This window comes from Stegodyphus dumicola, chromosome 5 (assembly GCF_044657685.1).
Source record: "Stegodyphus dumicola isolate Sdum_Otavi_A_Nest chromosome 5, ASM4465768v1".
In the NCBI taxonomy this organism is placed as follows: Eukaryota; Metazoa; Arthropoda; class Arachnida; order Araneae; family Eresidae; genus Stegodyphus; species Stegodyphus dumicola.
In genome coordinates, this window is record NC_140772.1 from 153,096,826 (window position 1) to 153,118,470 (window position 21,645).

Here is a 21,645-nt window from a genome sequence, read left to right on the forward strand (position 1 = left end):
AAACTACACTACACTGATGAACGCAAGAATTTTACGTAAATTGACTTAAAATTAAAAATTTTTAAATATGTTTTAAATAACGTTTCGAAATTACCCAAATTTTGTGTCATAAGTAACAAATATTCGTTGCTGATTCCAGATAGTCTTAAATTTGAAACAAACAGTATTCAACGTATAGCAGGTTATCCCCACACCCTTAGTAAGAATATAAAAAAAGAGTAAACTTTCTTCTTAAGTCCCTATTTGTAAATCGCAGCAGTAATTCAAGTTCGTTGTCAAATTACATGATTTTTACTTCTACTTTTTGTTCTCTTAGAAATTCGATTATCTTAGATTAAAAGTTACAATAGTTTCTTTCTTATCCCTAACTCCTAATAAAATAGTATATAGCAATGTTCCTTTCCCTCTGCGTCTAATCTGGAAAATATAATAAGAAACATAGTAAAGAAAATTAAAAGTTCTTAGAAACGCCGGTCAACCGGTATAGTGGTTAGCATCGCTGACCCTGAGAAGGCATGGACGTTTGTAAATATATAGTGCCTGTGCGGCATGGCGGCACTCTAAATATGCAGCGAACCGAAAATCCTCCCGTGTAGTTTGGTGAAAGGGGAGATGGGGTGCGTGCCCCCAGCGTGCTTTCCATCAAAATTGGGGGCGAAACTGAGCAAAATCGCACTGCCACCTGTAACGTACCACAAGGTATTTCGTGAGCTTAGAAAGAGCGCTGACTTTATCGAAGATTTTCGTATTTGCGTTTGGAGATGGGGAGATAATGAAAGTTTATATGCTTTCAGTTCTCTCCTCTAGAAATGGGTTGAATGTGAACAGCTCTTCCTAATATGATCTACATCTTTGAAGTAAATATTAATAACAATAATGCAAAAATTTTACTGTTATTTTTTATAATTTTATATAAATAAAAGTAAGTGTTTTGTAATTCAAGACCATGAACCTTATAAGAAATAGACTAACCCAAACGGGTTTTCTCCCTCGTCTGAAGCGTTGCCGGCTGTCACCTTGATCACATCCGGAGGAGTAGGGACGACTTGCTGAAATTTAACATTGGTTGCCTATTGCAGCGTGTATAATTGTCAAGAAAAAGCTGGTTGGAGCGCCTCATTTCACAAATTAGAATTTCTACATATTTTTATTTTTGAAACTGAGATTGATTTTTAAAAATTTAGCATATTTATCAAGCATAATTAACGTTCCAAAGCTATTGCATGCTTTCAAGACTGGATATTATTTTAACTTTTCCTATACTGTAAGGAAATTTGTAACTACTTCTTTTAGAAAATAATATTTTAAATCTTAACTAATAGAAAATTTTAAACAAGCAATTTTCTCTTGCAATTTTTATGCTTTTTATTGGTGTAAATAAGTAAAAAATACTAAAATATTTATAAACGAATTTTTGAAAGTTTTGTTTCAAATTCTAAATTGTGCTGCATTTTTAAAATTATAAATGAGTATTATAACACAATTTCTATAAAGGAATTTTATTTCAATTATATTTCATAATACATCATCTTGATAAACACTTTTGACTCCTTAAAAATTTTTATACATTTAATTCTAATATTAAAATTGTATTTAACCGTAATAATTAATTTTGCTTGTATTTTATAGTGAATATTTTTTAAAATTTATTTTTAGTTCTGCAGAAGATTTTTTTTATTTACTGTTAATTTAATTTTTTAGCCCAAAGAGGCGGTAACCTAGAAAGGCTGTTAGTTTTGAAGCGGTATTTTGCGCTGTTTTACTATAAATGTCCGTGTCTCCTTGCAAATTGTTGTTACCAAATATAATCACTCTGTATTATATGTAAAGAAATTAAATAATGAAGAATCTGCACGAATACATGTATGTTTCTCGCACTGTGACAAAAACGACAGTATCTATAGCCATCAAATTTTGAATAATGTAATCCTCCACCCCAACATGGGCATCTGGACGGCCGAATTTCGAATTTGTTTTAATCTATTTCATATTTTTTAAAACTTTAACGAATGTTTGATTAACAAACTCAACGAGTTCAGAGCGAGCACTGCACGGAAAATGATAGTTTTATCTCCAGTGCGGAAAATATAAAGATATGCTGTTTTCAAATGCATGTGGTTTATGGGTGAAAAACATGATATTCAATAAATATAGGTAACACAGAAAACTTTTAAAAAAGGTTCCTTTTGGGCGTAATATAAAATCTGAGTGCTTCTAGATTTTATTTTTTTTTTCCTTCATTGCGCTCAGAAAATTTTATGCTCCGAATTTTGTGAATTATTAAAATAACTAATCTACTTCAATGTTAATAATTTAATGATCATATGATCAAATAAATATGGTCTTTTTGTAATGTTATTATAGTTTGGAAAATCACTGCCTGAAAATGTTCATTAAATTTAAAAAAAAAAAAAATTATCAGATCGTGTTTTATTTTACCTTATTTATTTCAAAGCATCACGTACTATCGATCTTATTTAATTTTACTTTATTTTTACGCAAAATTAAGTTTATAAATTTTGTGCTTAGAGTTTTTTACCGTTTTACCAAAGTAAAGATGTGTGTACAAGAATTACGCGTGAAGAAAATGCGCGAAATGCAGTAAAAAGTGCTTTAATGAGATATATTAAATCCTATTTGGAAAACACTGTGGCTTTCATAATCTCATCACTATACAACGTATCACATTTAATAATTAAAAAGAGTTATGTGATACAAACGCCATAGGTTTCAGTGTTAAAGTAAACCAGATCGTCCCTACTCTTTTTTGCCGACATGTCAGTGACGCGCGCCCCGCCCGGGTATTTTTACTTCCTCCCTAGGAAACGCAACCCGCGACTAAATTTGGCGATTTACGAGATCTTGGCGAAATTATGTGGCTAGCGCATGCGCAGTAATGGACGAACTATCGTGATGATATGTCGTATTTTGCAGCGTGATACTTCATCGCCGATATTTCGTAATGGCGGGTTATATGTAATTGTGCATTTGTCAAACATAATTACTGAAGCAGCAAACTTCATATGTGATTAGTGGGGGGTGTTAAATACAGAAAAATGGCTGTTCATTTTTCAATTCAACAGAGTGTACTTATGGTGCCTTTTTTTATGGCTTGACTAGGTGTCGAGCTATTGGCAGATACTAGCACTGCATATGGTTAGCACGGTCGCATTACACTAAAGAAAAATATTAGGTATACACGGGGGAGGGGAACCTTCAGCTGAGCATGAGCTTATATGATATGATAGCAATGTAGGTAGAAGTGCTTTTTTTCGGCTTATGGAATGCTGGAGTTGTACGTACCATGTCTCAGCATCTGTGTTATTACATTCTTCCTGTAAATTTTTGGGACTTAGTAACCCATGATATTTAATAATGATTATATTTGGTTGAAAGTGTGCAATAAAATAATAATGATTCTTTCTAGTTTAATAATGACTATTCTTAGTTTAGCCTATATAGTTCAGTATTAATAACTCTGTAACTATAACATGTATATATTTACCTATTAAATAATTCTGTTAAGATATCTATTGTTTCTTATAAAATATCAAGTGGATGTATAAAAGTAAATAATTTATTCATTTTAACAGTTTTTATTTTACTCATTTCATCTCCCTTTGCTTCCGTTCTCTAGTTTGTAACATATACAAACACTTACCAAGTGTGATATATTTTTCTTTATATATCTATATGTGGGAAATGTCATGTCATGATATTCCCTAATCCCCTACTGTGTGACGTATGCATTGCGTCAGCATGTGTTTCCCGCCTTCGGAAGAAGACGAGGATTAGCTGGCGAGCGGAGCAGACGTCGCTCGATCGCTCCTATACCATTTTCATTAATTGTAATCCTAATGTAATCTATATTTGTAAATAGTAATAAATGTGTGTTATCAACTATGGTCGTTGCCTTTCCCCATATTTTGGGGGCTCGACCGTGCCTTTTCTGCATGCGTTAATCGAAACCCTAGACACCAGCCATCACTAAAGACGTTCAGAAAGCTAACAAAGGCAAGACGTGCCTTTATGACGATTTAATATTCTTCTTCAAGCCTGACGACCTATGTGAATGAAGACGTGCCTTTATGACGATTTAATATTCTTCAAGCTGGACGACATATGTGAATGATGTTACATGATACTTGTCCATTCTTCTGATTTTGGACGTTAAATCGAAATTCGATTTTGGATTACATTGGATTGGCCAAGAAATATATCGGATTATAAGGACTGCCCCGACGTTAGGTAGGCCCATTTTTCCCTGATTCGTTCATAATTTATTAGTATTACGATTTTAAGCTGTGTTTATACTGTTTAATTCTCATTCATACATACCCTATTTCATATTCATATTGTCCTATTTTACTGTTTAAAGAACTATGGCTCTAAAATTAGGTGATATCCCATTGATAGCGAATTCTCTTAAATATGGCACAAGAGTTATTAAATTATTTAATACCGTGCTCGGATATTCCGATTTTGATCATTCTTTGCGAAAGAGAATGCGAAATTTTGCCGCGTTCCCGGACAGTTTCGATTTGGCAAAACATAACGAACTTCTATTAAAAGATCTTTCTTTATCAGATTTTATATCAGTGGCTAATTTATTGCATTTGGAAGCTTCCACTAATAAAGATGTTTTATGTGAAAAAATTTTTCATGCGCTCACTAATCTGACAGATTTTCACAATTCCCTAGATGTTAGTTTTTTATCCGATGACGGTCATTCAATTTCAAACACCGACAGTGCACCGACGCCTGTAGGTCTAAGTTCTTCTGTTCCCCCTTCCCCTCCCTCCACGGCGCCAAGCCCAAATCGCGTTGTTTCTTCTGACGCGGAAGTAATAAATTTGAATTCGAGTCGCTCCGGTGTTTATATGACGGCGAACACCGAGATTCGCGAGATGAGTCATGACTTATGGTTTATTTTGAGAAATCTTTCAAACATTTGCAGAAACATTTCAGGCAATGATTCCTATTCAGTCCGTGCTTTTTTCAACGATATACAGGATAATTTCCAATTATTCCCAAATCTTACCGACCAGCAAAAATTAGTTTTTGCGAAACGAGTTGTTGTGGTTACTGCTAAAACTTTTTTGTTTTCACAACGGAATCTCAATTCATACGACATGTTTAAAACAGTATTACTTAATGAGTTCTCCGATAAAATTACGTCTATTGAAATTCATAAACAACTCGAAAGAAGAAAAATGCGCTCGAATGAAAGCTCTTTGCAATATTTTATAGCAATGCGCGAAATTGCGAATCGTGGTGACGGTGTTATCGACGAGGCTTCTGTTATTCAGTATACCATTCAAGGAATACTAGGTACCCCATCCGATAAAATTATTCTCTACGGTGCAAAATCATATTCTGAATTCAAGGAAAAGCTACGCACTTATGAATCTGTAGTTATGACTAGACATACAAATATCTCTCATCCATCAAATTTTAAAAATACGAATAATGGCCCCAGACGTGGTACTGGACGAAAAAATTCAGACCAACAACACGACACGAAATTTAATAATACTGGTCCATCTAAAATTAAACCACAAACTTGTTTTAACTGCGATGAGGTCGGACACCTCTCACGGTCCTGTCCTAATCGATCTCTTGGTCCAAAGTGTCTAACTTGTGGTCGTTTTGGACATAAATCTGTGGATTGCCGCCCCACTACATCAAAATAGACTTCCACTCCACCTGCCAAAGTAAACACAGTACAAACCTCTCACGGTAATATGTGTAAAACTGTCGTTATACTCAATAGCACAGTTTCTGGATTAATTGACACTGGAAGTGAGGTCACATTACTGAACGAAAACACATGGATTCAACTTGGTTCCCCACCACTTTCAAATAATTCTGGAGTGTTAACTGGTTTCGGATTCTCGAAAATTCCTATTATTGGCTATTTTCAAACCATTATCAACATTGATAATCAGGACTTTCCGGCTAATATTAGAGTTGTTCCAAATCATTCTATGCAATTTTCTCTTATTGTAGGATGTGACGTAATTAAAAATGCTAAATTAACTATTACACCAGACGGTATATATTTTTCAAAACCTTCCGAGCAATGCTTTGAAACTGCTCCTGAATCTTTCATTTTTGCAATAAATGACGATGTTCCAGCTTTTGATATTGGTTCAAATGTTTCCAAAGAAACACGTGCTGCGGCAGAACGTTTTCTGAATTCTTATGTCCCAAATAAAACAAAGACGACAGATATTAAACTTAATATCAATCTATCCGATGATAAACCGATTTTTCACCCTCCTAGACGCCTTCCTTTTATTGAACGGGAAATTGTTGACAAACAAATAAATGAATGGTTGAAACTTAAAATTATTGAACCTTGTTCATCTCCATATGCCAGTCAAGTTCTCGTGGTGCGTAAAAAAGATGGTACACCCCGTGTTTGCATCGATTATAGGAAACTTAATCGACTTTTAATTAAGGATCATTTTCCTCTTCCTCTTATTGATGACATTTTGGATAAACTTCAAGACGCGCAAATTTTCAGTACTCTTTACTTACGTAACGGCTTTTTTCATGTGCCAGTAGCGGACGAAAGTAAACCATATACAGCTTTTGTAACTCACAACGGACAATTCCAGTTTCTTCGAATGCCATTTGATCTTTCAAATTGCCCTTCAGTATTCCAGCGCTTTATAAATTATGTCTTTCGTGATTTAATTGTCAAAAGTTATGTTTTACCCTACATGGACGTTGTAGTTATTCCCGCCAAAAATGAAAATGAGGCCATTCATCGTCTCAATCAAGTACTCAAAGTTGCTAGTGAATATGGTCTAGAAGTTAATTTTCGTAAATGTCGATTTCTTCACAAAAAAATCGAATTTCTTGGACATATCGTTGAAGGTGGTAAACTTTTTCCTTCCCCTTCGAAAACAAAATGTGTAATTAACTACCCCGAACCTAAGAGTACGAAAGACGTCCAACGCTTTCTCGGTCTCACGGGATATTTTAGGAAATTCATCCCCTCATATTCTAGCATTGCAAAACCCCTTAGTGATCTCCTTCGTAAGGACACCCCTTTCAATTTCATGCTGATCAGAAAGCCGTATTTCACAGATTAAAATATTTGCTTTCTCAACAACCAGTTTTAAGTATTTTTAATCAAAAGAGTCCTATCGAAATTCATACCGACGCATCCATTGATGGCTTGGGGGCAGTCCTACTACAAAAATCTATGAACGATAGCAGCTTTCACCCTGTCTACTACATCAAGAAGACATCGGACGTCAAGAAAACATCGGACAACGAGCTTAAATACACCAGTTATGAACTCGAAGTCTTGCAATTGTTGAAGCTTTAAAAAAGTTCCGTATTTACGTCCTTGGTTCACATTTTAAAATTATCACTGACTGCAAGGCTTTTGTGCAAACTTTAAATAAAAAGGAACTCAATTCGAGAATAGCCCGATGGGTTTTATATCTCCAAGATTTTGACTACAAAATTGAGCACCGTATCGGCTCAAAGATGGCTCACGTGGATGCCCTCAGTCGCAGTCCATGTTGCATGACTATCCAAGTCCTTCTCCAATTTTGCAAAGCACAAGAAACCGACGAGCATATTACGGCTATTAAAGCACTCCTTCAAACAACCCCTTCGTATGATAACTTTCTCGTTAAGAACAATCTCCTGTACAAAAACGTCAATGGCATTGACTTACTTGTGGTGCCTGAGGATATGCAGGCAAATGTCATTAAAACAGCTCACGAACGAGGCCACTTCGCCGTAATCCGCACTCAAGAACTTTTAAACAACGAATATTTTATCCCAAATCTGAAAGCAAAAATTGAGCGGTGTATCCATAACTGCATCCCATGCATCCTCAATAATCGAAAGCGTGGCAAACAAGAGGGACTTCTGCACCCCATTGACGAAGACGACGCACCCTTGCACACGTACCATATCGACCACTTAGGTCCCCTTGCCACCACATCAAAGAAATACAAACATATTTTGGCAGTTATAGACTCGTTTACTAAATTCGTGTGGCTTTATCCGCCAAAGTCTACAGACGCAGATGAAGTTATCAGTCGGCTGGAATCTCAAAGATCAGTGTTTGGAAATCCTTCACGGATTATCTCTGATCGAGGCCCTGCATTCAAATCCACTGCATTTGCAGACTATTGTGACACACAGAGAATAAAGCACGTTCTTATTACAGCTGGCCTCCCACGATCGAACGGTCAAGTTGAGCCTTTGAACTCCATTATTATTGCTGTCCTTTCTAAACTAGTAATAAGTAGTGGTAAATCAATTCGAAATATCTCTAAATTAGTTAATTTATCCCATTCTACAGTGCAGTATGTGATAAAACGCTTTAAAGAAGAAAATCGGATTGAAAACAAAAAGGTCGACCGAGAACGTTAACTAAACGTGAGGAGAGATTTATTATTAGAAAATTTGTGAAAAACCCAGGTTTGAGTGTTGTAAAAATTTCTACAGAATTTAATGCAAAATTTTCTATTTCAATTTCTCCTGAAACTGTTGGACGAGGTCTTGGAGAAGCTGGATTACATGGGCGTTCTGCCCGTAAAAATTTTTTTGTTAACAGAAAGCTTAGACCTTCATTCTCAAAATCAATGATAAATACACCCAAAACGTACTGGAATAATATCCTATTTGCTGCCGAAAGCAAATTTGGTTCCAATGGTCGAATGGAGAAGAAAAAATGAAGAACTTCATTCTAAGAACTTAGTTGGAACAGTTAAGCATTTCGGTGGAGGTGTTCTTGTGTGTGGGAGGGGGCATGACAGCATCAGGATTAGGTAATTTGTTATTTATTGATGGTATAATGAATCATTTCTTTATTTAAATATTTTAAAAGACAATTTAAAATTATCAGCCCAAAATTTGAGTATTGGAAACAACTTTATTTTTAATCATGATAAAGATCCTAAGTATACGGCTCTCAACGTTCGCCTGTAGTGTCTCTATAATTGTCCACAGATTTTAAAATACCACCTCAGTCGCCAGATTTAAACCCCATAGAACATATTTGGAAAGAGTTGGAGGTTAAAGTACGAAAACACAGCATCAAAACGAAAAGCGAACTCAAAACAGCCATGATGGAAGAATGGATGAACATTGATAACAGAAATTGCAAAAAAAAAAATTAGTAAAATCTATTCCCAGACGTTTAAAAGCTGTTGTGGATGTTAAAGGATATCCTACTAATATTAATTTAATAAAAAATGAAAATATTTACTAATATGTCAAGATTTTTTTGAAGTGTACGAAGACTTTTGTGAGATAAAATGTTTGTCATTTTTTGATTATTAATTTCTTAAAAATAAAGTTTCGCTATATTTAAAAAATATTTCATGTAATTTTGTTGCGAATAGATTTTAGATCTTATTATTAAAATCTCATTCAGAAAGTTTACTTTTAATTAATGGCTAGAGTCCTATTTCAATGAAAATCATAAGTGTACGAACACTTTTGGGAGCCACTGTATATATATATATATATATATATATATATGGGGACACAATATGAGTGGCATTTATATTTATATTTAAAATATGTATTTAAGTTTCAAAGGAAAATTCAATCTGAGAAATATTTTATCATGTAAGAAATTTTAGTCAGAAGTAACATAGTTAGGTAATAGTATATTTTGAAAGATCATGTTAAGTAATTATTACATTTATAAGTGTTAGGTTTATTTTAGATTTTAACATATACTTGAGTAATTGATTATTACTATCCCTTTATAATAATTTAATAACAGATTTAAATAAATTATAAATATATCTTTTCTTACTTAGACACAAGTAATTATCATTTCTGTAACTTTTTCTTCATTAAGAGACTGTTAGTTTTCACACTTTAAAAAATTCTATAATTTATAATTTAATAACTTGCCCTAATAAGACATAAAAAGTATATTTTATAACTCATAATGATAGTGTTACATTTAAAAACTGTTATTAGACATGTAGGTACTTTTTCCTGTTATATGGGCACTGCAAAAAAACAGTGTTAAAATATGTGATAACTTGCTGAAGATATTACATGCCGTACAGCTTGGGTTGTGCATTTTTCCAATACTAACCGTACGCTTTTTGCATTGGACTGCAATATATAAAGCATTTGTAATGAAATCTAGAAATTGTTCCTTTTGATGTCATTTCAAAACAGAAGAGGCATTTCCACGTCCTCTATGAAAGCATGCAGAACCTATTTATCGGGCCCTGTTTGACATTCTCATTCTAAGCATATGCCACAGAAATTAAAAAAATTATGCACGATGTTCCATCGATTTACTTTAATGTCTGCTGAACTTGTTTTTGGCTGTGCTAAGCAGCATTTCGGAAACAACAAAATGTTGTTCAGACCATGAACATCCTTGAAAAAGAAACTATCACCACAATTTTTTATACCCTATATAGCATGGCTTTATACTGGCTGCTGTTAGAGATATACAAGTAGCACAAAGTCAGAGATCTAGAATATTTGTGACATTGGCAATTTCAGATTTGGGATTTTGCTGCATATTAGATCTTAAGTTTAAATCCAGTAAGATGTTAATTATAAAATTAAAAGTATTAAATGGTAATTAAAAAAAAAAAAAAGAGGAAGAAGCAGTGAAATTACTACAGAAAAAAAAGGGATTCCTCATAGCTGAAAATTTTGTAAAAATAATCCTGAAATGATGTGTTTTACCAATTACGATACACCAAAATAACGTTTCAATCTTAGATCTTGCCCAGAAAAAAGTTTCAGATATAGCACTTGCTGTAAATTTATGTACTAGCTGTAAATTTATGTACCATTGGTACCATGGACTGACCTCAGTTGAGTTTTTAATATGCAATGCAGTTGTTGATTGGAACAATTATATACGGAAATTTTTTAACCATTTTATATCTAGGTATGTCTCATGCTTGTTTCTGAAGTCTGTTAATAAATGTTATTTTATCAAATCCTAGTTGATTTCTCATTTAAACTACAACAGTGCACAATCCTAAATGTTGGAAATTATTTCTTACAAATTTTAATTTTTATGAAAATTGTTAAAAAATATATAGAAGCATTTATCATGCTAGCAAATTGGCGTTAATGGCAATCGTATGGTCATTGAACAGGTTAAGAGAATTCTTAATCGACATAAGATTTACAATATAGAAGCATTTACTGCAAGAGAAAAATTATTTCTAATATGTTAGCTAAGTAATTTGACAATTGTAGCGTTTAAATATTAATTACATTAGAAAAATGACAATTTTATGTGCTACCTCTCTTGCAAGAAATATATCTCATTTTAAAAGCATGAAAATATTTTAAGATTTGTTTTTAATATTTTTTCCCTCTTATTAAACAGCAAGGATTATATACTCCATAAGTTTGGCGTATTGTTACTATTTTAGGTTGCGCGTTATTAATATGCACTACGCACTTACAAGAAATAACTATCTTGAAATTTAAAGTTTGAAAATTATGGCAATTATTTTAATAATTAATAGTATCAAGCTGATATAATTACAGAACAATTTTAAAATTTTAATTAAAATCAGATTTTTTAATACATAATGAGAGCAATCTTTCATTGAACATTTATAAACAAAATGGTATATATCAAAGAACTATTTACCATTAATTTAAATGAAAAAGGTTCTCGGATTAGAAAAAAATACCCTTTCAAATTATATTTAAACAAATTAAAATTACTAAAATATAAAATGATGTAATAAATATATAGTCTAATTAATAATATATATATTATTAATTAGCATTAAAAGGCCAGCAAGGCATTATAATTACAGGTGGTTGAGAAATTATTATGTTTGGTATCCTGAGTTGTCAAAGATCTGATAGTAAGAGATGCAATTTTTTTATGCAGAAAGAAGAACGAGAATCATTTAGTAGTATCTTAACCATTGCTTGAGTGTGTACTGTTCCTATGATTTCTATGCATGTTTGCTCACAGAACTGGCAATTCAGGTTTATATTGTGTTATGGTTAGCATAAAATATTAAAATTAATATATTCAATAAACAAAAATTTGTTTTATACATGATCAAAGCATTTTGAAAAAATTTGTTTTATGCATGATAAAAGCATTTTGAAAAAATTGTGTTAGATCAGTATACTTTCTTAAAATTAAGGCGTACATTTTTGCAGTCATTACATTAAATAAAAATATTAAATAATTATTTCACTTTTTCATTCTAGAATAATGAATATCCATGTTTTCTTTTTATAAACCTTAGTTCTTTCTGAGACTAAATTTAAGACCTTTGTAAAAGAGAAGTGGCATAAAGGATTTAGTTATTATAGTCATATAATTCGGGAATAATAAATTTCCATGAGTGGGCTTTCTACTAAAATACAGAACTTGCCGTTGTTCAGATATAATTTCATTTTCATTCAAATTATTAAGGTCACATAAGAGATTTTTGAAGAATGAACAAAAGAAAAATTGAGTACCACATATATTTTTGTTTTAATGCACTGTATCTGTATTCATATGATAAATCTGTATTTATTTTGAAAAGTTTAGAATGAGAATTAAAGGGGTGCAGGTTGGTGGCATTCAAATTTCTCTTCATTTTGTGGCATTTGTGTATAAGCAGAGCTTATATTGCGTCGGAGCCTGGCTCCGCTACTTTTTAGTTTTCGAGATAAGTTATAATTTCAGCCGCACTTTTTTTTATGCAAGTGAACCACAATTTTAAGAGAAATTTTGTTTTAATAGTAAACATGTCTTAAAAATCCGATTCTAACTTCTGAATACGAGCCTGTCTTTCCATCGCATTCAAGCCTTGCACAGAGGTTGAGACTTTTGAGGAAAGAAAAGTCCCCAATTATATGTCAAAGGCTTATACTCCAGGATATGCAATGAATTTATGAGAGCGGGTAAATTTTGTATTCCTCAAAGAACTAAAAGTGATACCCTGGTCGTGCACGTTCCATGCTTAGTGACTTCCTTCTGCAGAGCTGTAGACTTTCTGAGTGATGTAACCAAACAGGGGGACCACTGCTGCCACTTGTACTGAGAAGTCTTATATTTATTTTCACGTTGTATTCAGGAAAAGTAATCAGGGAAAATTTCTGCTTGACGGCTAGAATTATATCGACAGGGCATCGCGATCAGGTAGTCTTGAACTCTCCCCTCTTTATCTTCAAAACTACACTTTTCAGTTAAATTTCTTTCTATACCCTCATTCTAGAATTCTCACTATTCTCCTTCGGAGCTTTAATCGTTTTATCTTTTTTCCTTGGTGTGCTGCAAAAAAGGACTGATACTTGTCACCCCTTGGAATAGTACATTTTATGTATAATCAGGGCTTAAACTCAGACGGAGATTGGCTGAGCTGCTTCTTAGTATCTAAGTGGAATTGTAATTCCGGAAAATGCCTCAAATAAGACGAGGTCAGATACTTTTTTTTTCCATTTAACTATTCAAAATTAATTTAATAATTTATTAAATTTCTATTTACATTTTTCTTAATTTAATTAATTAAATTAGTTAATTCAACCAAATTAATTTATATTAATTTAAAATGTATTATTTAATTATTAGCTGTTTTAATTATTTATTTATTTTTCTTTCCTTCCTCGCAGTCTTCCATAGGACTCCGGCATTTCTAATTTTAGAAATTAAGCCCTGGTATATAGCATGGAACAATAAGTCCTCAAGAGTTAATAGGAACGGAAGAGGGGTAGATGATCTTTGGATCTATCTTCTGGTCATTGTTTCAAAATGAGATAGAGCTGGGCAAATTCATATTGTCACCTATAATGTGCCAAGATTTAAACTAATGACAGACATAACCAAGTGCACTCTTGGTCAATGATTTCGTAGACATTTTTGATGTCACTATCAGAGGAGTCTGTGATTATATTTAGAATTTAACTAAATCAAAAGTTACTATGTGTTATTAATTACTTCAGCATTCAATTAATTTATTATTAAATAATCAATTAGTTAAGTGATTTTTCCTTCTATCGTGTCTGAATAATTTTATATTCTGAAGCTGTCATTTCATACATATAGAAACTATACATTTATTCATTATTCCATAATGTAATGGATGAATCAATATGCTTAATAATTGCAATCTAATGTGCTTTCAGCTGTTGCAAAAAATGCCTTCAAAGCTTCTTAACTAGTTCAATTAAAATAATGCCGATATCTTAAGTAAAATTCATTGTACGAAATATGAGGTACTGAATATCACGAAAAGTAATAAAAAACATATTGCCCATTGGGTAGAACAATTCTATGTTCAGATATATGTTTATGAGACTACCTTTATCGTCACCATTTTGACGGTATTTACTAACAGTGAATTCTGTGGATGTATAGCAGAATAAAAATATTATATTATTAATTGTTATTTTACCGGCACGAAAGTAGTTGAAAGTAGTACTTCTTTCACCGAATCAATTGGGCGCAAGACCATGTAGAAAGATAGTGAAAAATAAAGGTTATCAAACAAAACATTTCAAGAGCAAAACTTTAAGGTAAAGTATTTCCTTAAATATAATGAAAATCGTCTAAAAAATGAGCGAACCGTCTTTGTATATACCATTTATTCGCTTCAATAGATGACGCCTTGATTTCAAAATACTCAACTGTAAGCCTTAGCAAATAACACGCAGATTTCTTCAGTATTTCACAAATAGAATAGTTTTCCCAAAATATTTTTTACTTATTAGATTTAACTTACCTTATACAAATCTTCGAAGTCACTTTCGCAGATATAATCTCTCAGCACCTCAGACTGGGGACTTGAGAGATTATTTAAGCACCTCATTTGAATTTCGTCATACTAAAAAAAGTTAATAAAATAGCGTTTTAAGAAAAGTAAAATTGGAAAAAGCATAAGAATAATAACGCTTCTGAACAAGTATGAGGAAAGGAAAAGTAACGTCAGTGTAGGATTGTTTAATACCTTTCTTTTTTCTTTATCGATTTGTTGTCAATTTTTTAATATTTTTATTGTGAATCTTTGGATTTTGGATTCATGTGTACTGACATAACTGCTAGTCTTACTGCTCTTTTTCTCGACGATCGGATTCCTTTTCCCTCGAACGCTAGTGCTTTCACTAACAATTGAGTGATCAAACCACTGAAACCTAACACTGGTGATTCGACCCAGGTACACATTCAAGTAAACTGGTTAGCTGCATGGGAGATTTTTATGGTTTTCTCCACGTGTGAAAAAATATGAGTCAGTTTTTTTTTAAAATGCCCTCCCCGAAGTCATTTTTTTTTTCTTAGACAGATAACCTTCTAGGGCTGTTTCTGCCATAAACTATGTAATAGTAATTACTATAAAAATATTGGGGAACTTTTCTTTTCTGTCTGAAGAATTTTTCCCGTTTCCAACGATTAACCTAGCGGACTAATGCTAGCGAAAACTGGCAATTTGTAATATCTCTTACTCTATTATACTTTGCTCTAGTGTATGAAAATCTACAGTCTGTAAATATTTTTATAAATATTAAATTGCAATCCTGATCACGATCACTATAAAATCTGAAAAATAGATAAATTAAGATAACTATTTTTATCCTTATACTAAAGTTGTCGTTCAGATTTACAATGTTTCGAACACAGAGATATTTTTAAACATCTAAAACAATTTTTACTAGCAGCACTGAGATTATTATTATTATTATTTTAAACTGGTAATAATAAAATTAGTTGATATTTTCTGAGAAGAGAAATATGATTTCATTAAGTAATCGACACTTTACAAGCGTTTTGAATTCACCGATTTTAATTTTAAAATAGATTTGTAAATGAAATAAATTTAAATTATAGTAAAATTATTATTTCCTTTTGCATTAAATGATATTTTAATATTTATTTATCTCGATTTTTAATTTTTGTAATTATACTACAATATTTATCTATGAAAAAATACTTATCTAATTAACGGGCATGATGAAAATCTTTAAATGTTGATAATATCTCTCATTTGCATTATTCCTATATTTCGAGTTGAAGTCAAAAATAAATCTTTAGTTTTGTCATACTGCTGCAATTACTGAGTTTTCTAACAGAGCCGGGACAAGAGTACAAACAGGGGCGCTAAGTTAGCTACAAAACATTAAAAGGTTATTAAAATATTCAGTTTTAAAATGTATTAAGAAGCACCGTTTTAAACTATCATATTTCAGACAAAAACAATATTTATGAGTATTGAAAAGTATTAGATTCTTGACACTATATTCAACGTCAGTGCTGGGCATCCGAATATCCTATTCCCTGTACTCATTTTCCACAGTCGCCTTCGTGATCAGGATAGAACCTCACATTTTATTTGAGAGATCGTAATGTCAGTGTGATAAGCAACAAACTCTTTACACATGAGTTAACTCGTTTACTTTTTTACCTCAGTGCAAGCTGATTTCTATAATACATATTTTTTGTTTGTATGTTTCTCCATAAATTAAGAATAAAAGATAAACAATTACATTACAAATAACGCCGTAGAAGTTTCAGAAAAATAGTAATGAATTTAATTTATTATAAAAAGTTCTGGGGTTTTATAGAACTGTATACTCTATTTTCTAATATTAAAATTTATTAACAGAACTAACGCATTGACATTGATTTGTATTTAATGAAATTCGCAGACTTAACTGCCTTAGAAACACAGACATAAGCATATAAAATGCAACCCATGTTGGTGTTTCTATTTACTTCTAGCTTTTACTGCAGTTTTCACTAAATGAAATCACACTAAACTGAAATTAGGACAATTCTGCTCTAACGTATTTCTGAAGTTCACAAACTAAACTAAGAAAGACGTGAAGCCTCCTTAGAGTTAATTTCAGCAAGACATAATGTGTTAAAACTCATTAGAATTGCATTAGGAGAGGAAGTAAAGTTTTCTGAAAATGAAATACATCTCGTTAAAAATTTCTTATTCCATTCTTCGTTGAGAAGATTCCTCTTGAGCCAGCTGTATTCTGCGAGTTTTCATCGTATTCATAGCTATTTTATCTTAGAGCTGTACAGTTTGAATTGCTAATTTGAAAGAAATAAAAAAGAAGATCTGTTTTCTCATTGCTTTTCGAAATTTTCATAATTAACTTTTTAAACATATCAGAGAATTTTACATCACATTACATTTTAGCATATTTCAATAAGTAAACATATGCAAATATTAAAACAGTTATCGGAAATGAATCTCTTCTCTACTTACACGCTCGAAGCCTTCTGCTTTTCTCATGCAATCTACAATTTGGTCAGCCATTGTTTCAGTTTCGTTTACTATAAAAAGGGATAAATGTCATAAAAGGAAAATAACTATATTCGAACTTTTGCGAGAGCATATAAGGCACAGATTTTCTGAACTACATATATTTCAATGCACATTAAGCAAGATAATCTTAAAAAAATGGCATTTATTTTACTTATTGTTTTATAAATATATGATAAAACAAAAGAAGAAAACTTTATAATTAAAACTGAATTGCTTTGGTCTTCCTTGGCAAAAATTATCTAAATAAAGTGTACTCATATTTTAAGATTAATCACTTAAACGTGAATCTAAAAGCACAGTAAATAGTTATATTGAGATAATAAGCTTATTGATTAACGAAACAACATTAATTCAGAAAATATTGACATATAGCTTTGGAAAAAAAAAAAAAAAAAAAAAAAAAAAAAACTTATCAAATAACAAGAAAACACTGCGGTATGGCGAAAAGCGCAGAACTCGATTTGTCATCCTCAATGCAGAATGTTTATTCTAACTGTGATCGATTAATACCGCATTAGTTCAGATCGTTATCTTGTAAATGCTAATATTATACTCGCACTGTTACCAAATCACACGTTTCATTTAAAAATAATGTGTTTCAAATATTTGCTAACTACACAAATTCTTGCATTTCAAATACACGCTATGATACACGATTAAACCACCACACAACCCTAGTTATTATCGTTATTCCCAGCGATAAAGGTAAGTAACTTCATTCACAGTGCTAAATAAAATTTAACTGAAATCTATTGTAAAAATTGATGTACTGATCGTTGAAAAATCAGTAATTTCAACAAATTCTTATTTGCGGATGAGACTAATTTTATTTCGCTACTTACTGATGGTGACGATGACAATAACAGTAGCAACATAAAAGTAATAATAATAATAATAATAATAATAATAATATTAAATAATAATAAAATTAACAAAGCATTAAAATATGCTATTCAAAACTTATCATTACTTTTGCCAAAGCACGGCCGACGTTTAAAATTCATTAAAAGGATTATTTTACAAATACTCTGTGACCATATGGATCACTCGTCACTTCTAAAGTTTCAAATTTCTTTTTCTGAGGCTTCCAAATATTTCACTTCCAACTTCCATTCTACCTATGGTGGATTATCCATTACCAATATATTTCTATAGGCATATGGATCATTCAGAAGAGTTGTTCAGGACATATTGGATCAGAATAGCTTGAAATAGATATCAAACATTTGCAAAATTAAATATCAAATTTCTCTGCTTCTGAGAGAAGTATAAGGAACCTAAATCTCATTGCATAATATTTTAATTTTGCTGTTTCGTAGGTGTAAATACAGATTACGCATTTTTAGAACAATTTCGGGACTATTAATTAACGTTTAAAATGTAAAGAGTATTATTTAAATGTTCGATCTGATAGCCTTTTTCATGGGCTGTGAAGTCTGCATCGTAATTTTCATGATAGAGGGGCTTTAAAATTTGTAGAGTTATTGATTCCTATTCCTCTTTCACTACTTCCAAGAGTTTATTCGACGGAAGTTTTCGCTTAGAAGAAGCTCTTTCAAGAGACCAAAGGCATAATAGTCCGCAGATGAAATGTCAGAGGACTTCGGAGGAATGCGTGGAAAATGCATATGTGCTATATCATGTATTAATCTACCCTTTGCTGAAGAAATGTTTTAGTAGTTTTCGAAGCATGACTTATTACTTTGTCTTGACGAAGTTTCTTACTTTGAAAATCATTGAAGTAAATAAATGGAATTTCTTCTGTAAATATCGGACGTAAAACTTTCTCTTGATCGTCCTTATGTATATTTTCCTTGTGTATTACATTAATACGAGCCAATTTGCCTTAAAAGTCCCCATGAAGGCATCCCTCCCCTTAGCCCTCGAATGCTTTGTTATAATCATATAAACTAAACCAAACCAAACCAAAGGAAACAACAGTTTTTAGGTGACTTCTCAGGAATACATTGAAAAAGTATAATGCAGTATTACTTATCAAAGTATGACTTGTTGCTTTGTCATGGAGGAAATTTTACTCTTTGAAACGTGACTGGGATTAAAAAAAAAATGGGATTTCTCCTGTAACTAACAGACTTAAAACTTTCTTCTGATACTACCTGAGTTGATCTAAGCATTTTTTCCCACTATTATTGTTTTAAATTTTTATTGTAAACGAATCCTGCTACAATTATAAATCCCATACTGAAACATACTTTTGCATTGACGGAACTAGGTTTGTACACTTTTTTCGCTTTTTCGCTTCTTTTTCGATATCAAACATACCCTTTTTGGTTACAGTCATTTAGTCACGCTTCATCAAATGTCATAATGTATTTCATTTATCTAAATACTTTTCAAACAGGGTTCTGCAAATTGTTCTGCGTTGAGCGTATACCCCGGCAAAAGGTGGTGAACATTGCATTATTTAGCTTTAAGTTCTAAGTCTCGGTTTATTACTTTATTTATTGTTGCTAGAAATATATTTCAGGATTTTTCAATTGATTCCTGCGTCAGCGGATTTTCCCTTGTTACCAATGATTCAACTTTAGAAACATTAGAAATAGTACCTGCCATCTTCGGGGTTTTCTTTCCGTGTAGAAGTAATGATTGAAGACTTTTCCCTTTCCGATTAATAACGTTGCTTATTTTGCCCTTAGAAATTTTAATACCACGTACATTATAACGTTTCTGAATTACAGAATAGGAATATTTCTCTTCGGAAAGCGCAAACTATATCCTTCAGTCCGCGGCTTGTTTACATGTGACATTTTTGAAAAAAAAAAAAAAATTAAAAGTAGCAAACAATACTTCTCATTTTTAAATAATAAGCTGCTGCCAGAAATTTTTATTCTTAACAATTTTGTTCTCTTCAAATCTTTCTTTTGGTTTCTATTTCATTCGGTTTTAAATTATCGAACTCATTCTAAAAATGTGACAAAAACTTTTGTATAAAAAACCTCTCTTTATATTCGAGAAATATGGAGTGAAATATACATATAATTCGCGTGCGAAACACCCAGTAACTAACACCTAACAAATAGTATTTCCTATCCGTATGACAATCTTTGACTAGTAACTAATTTTTAGGACATTATTTAGTGATCAGTGAAGTTACGTACTTTGGAAATCTAGGATGTTTTTATAAGATTATAAATATTGCTACCAACGATCGAAAACACAGTAATGATTAGGTACTTACTGCACATTATTAGTTGTATAATTTCGACCTGTTTTTCATTAATGCCTTCACTAAAAGTCACGGGGATTGCGGCCATGAAGGCCATTAAGATAACTGCAATAAATTGCATGTTTAAACCGCAGAGGTGTAAGACTTCGTAAAGAGAAGAAGTGGCAATAACAGTGACATATATACTGCTATAGACCCGATAGCACACCTGCATACTAACATTTATTTTATTTCCTGGAATAAAAGTCATTGCGTGATATTATCTATGCCGATTGCAATTGCTTTTCTATAAAGCAATTGTTATCTGATATGCATAATCCATGCGATTGGAACGGGCAAAATAGATCACGAAGCAAAACATTCTAGGTAAATGTGAAATTACCATCATTGTGTTGAATTTCCTCATATTCTCAATTTAATTATGAAAAGGAGTTTTTTTCCTGCTTGAAAATAGAAGAATATTAGCTCTCTATATTTTTCTAGCTTCATGCTTTAAGCTAGTTACAAGTACTGTAAGAAAATGCATCTTTCAGGGAAAAGTAACAAAGATACATATTTTTACTTCATGCGTTCATGTATTCTACTTCAATAAAATGAAAAAAAAAAAAAAAAGAATGGTAGTATAAAATGCTGTTTTAAATTTTAAAAAATGGTATAAATAGTAAAAAATTTCAATTTTAGCGTAGCTGTATCGTGTAAGCTCTTAAGATTGTAAAAGTGGTGTGTTTTGTTATGATAACAAGCGGTAGCACTGTTTGTTAATCCATTTGGTATTCCTGCATAAAATAAAAATCTGCGATTCCCGTATAGTGTGATACTTCTTTGGCGAAATGAAGCAACTCCAATGATGGAACACAGCAATAACTTTTATTTAACACTAAAAAAAATGGCGACATACAAACAAGAAAAAAAAAACATATTCTATATACTTATTTAAAAAAAAAATAATTACATGCTTCGTGCGAGAAAATGCATGCAGCTCTCGAGCCTGCATTTCAATATTGCCAGTAATCTGTACATTATTTATTATTCAACTATTTCAAATGCACGAGAGATTAATAACGATATTAAAGCTGTTACAACCTCTCCCCCAACGGAGAGACTTTTTCCGAAGGGAAAAGTTCTGTAAAATTTGACAGTTTAATAAGCTCATTTGCTTAAAGAGAAAAGGTAACTTCTCTGATAAATTTCCAA

At 31.9% G+C, this 21,645-nt stretch overlaps 1 protein-coding gene across 1 annotated transcript in view; it reads right to left on the reverse strand.

The window, feature by feature from the left end:
• Nucleotides 1-20,621, reverse strand: part of LOC146997296 (uncharacterized) — a 31,364-nt gene extending 10,743 nt beyond the window's left edge. The window contains exons 1-3 of the mRNA XM_085816364.1: nucleotides 20,464-20,621; nucleotides 17,205-17,272; nucleotides 14,715-14,816 (exon numbers count right to left, since the gene is read on the reverse strand). Coding sequence (XP_085672490.1) covers nucleotides 14,715-14,816; nucleotides 17,205-17,272; nucleotides 20,464-20,572 — 279 coding nt within the window. The 5' untranslated portion in view covers nucleotides 20,573-20,621. The remainder of the gene's footprint in view (nucleotides 1-14,714; nucleotides 14,817-17,204; nucleotides 17,273-20,463) is intronic.
• Between the last annotated feature and the right edge of the window lie 1,024 nt (nucleotides 20,622-21,645).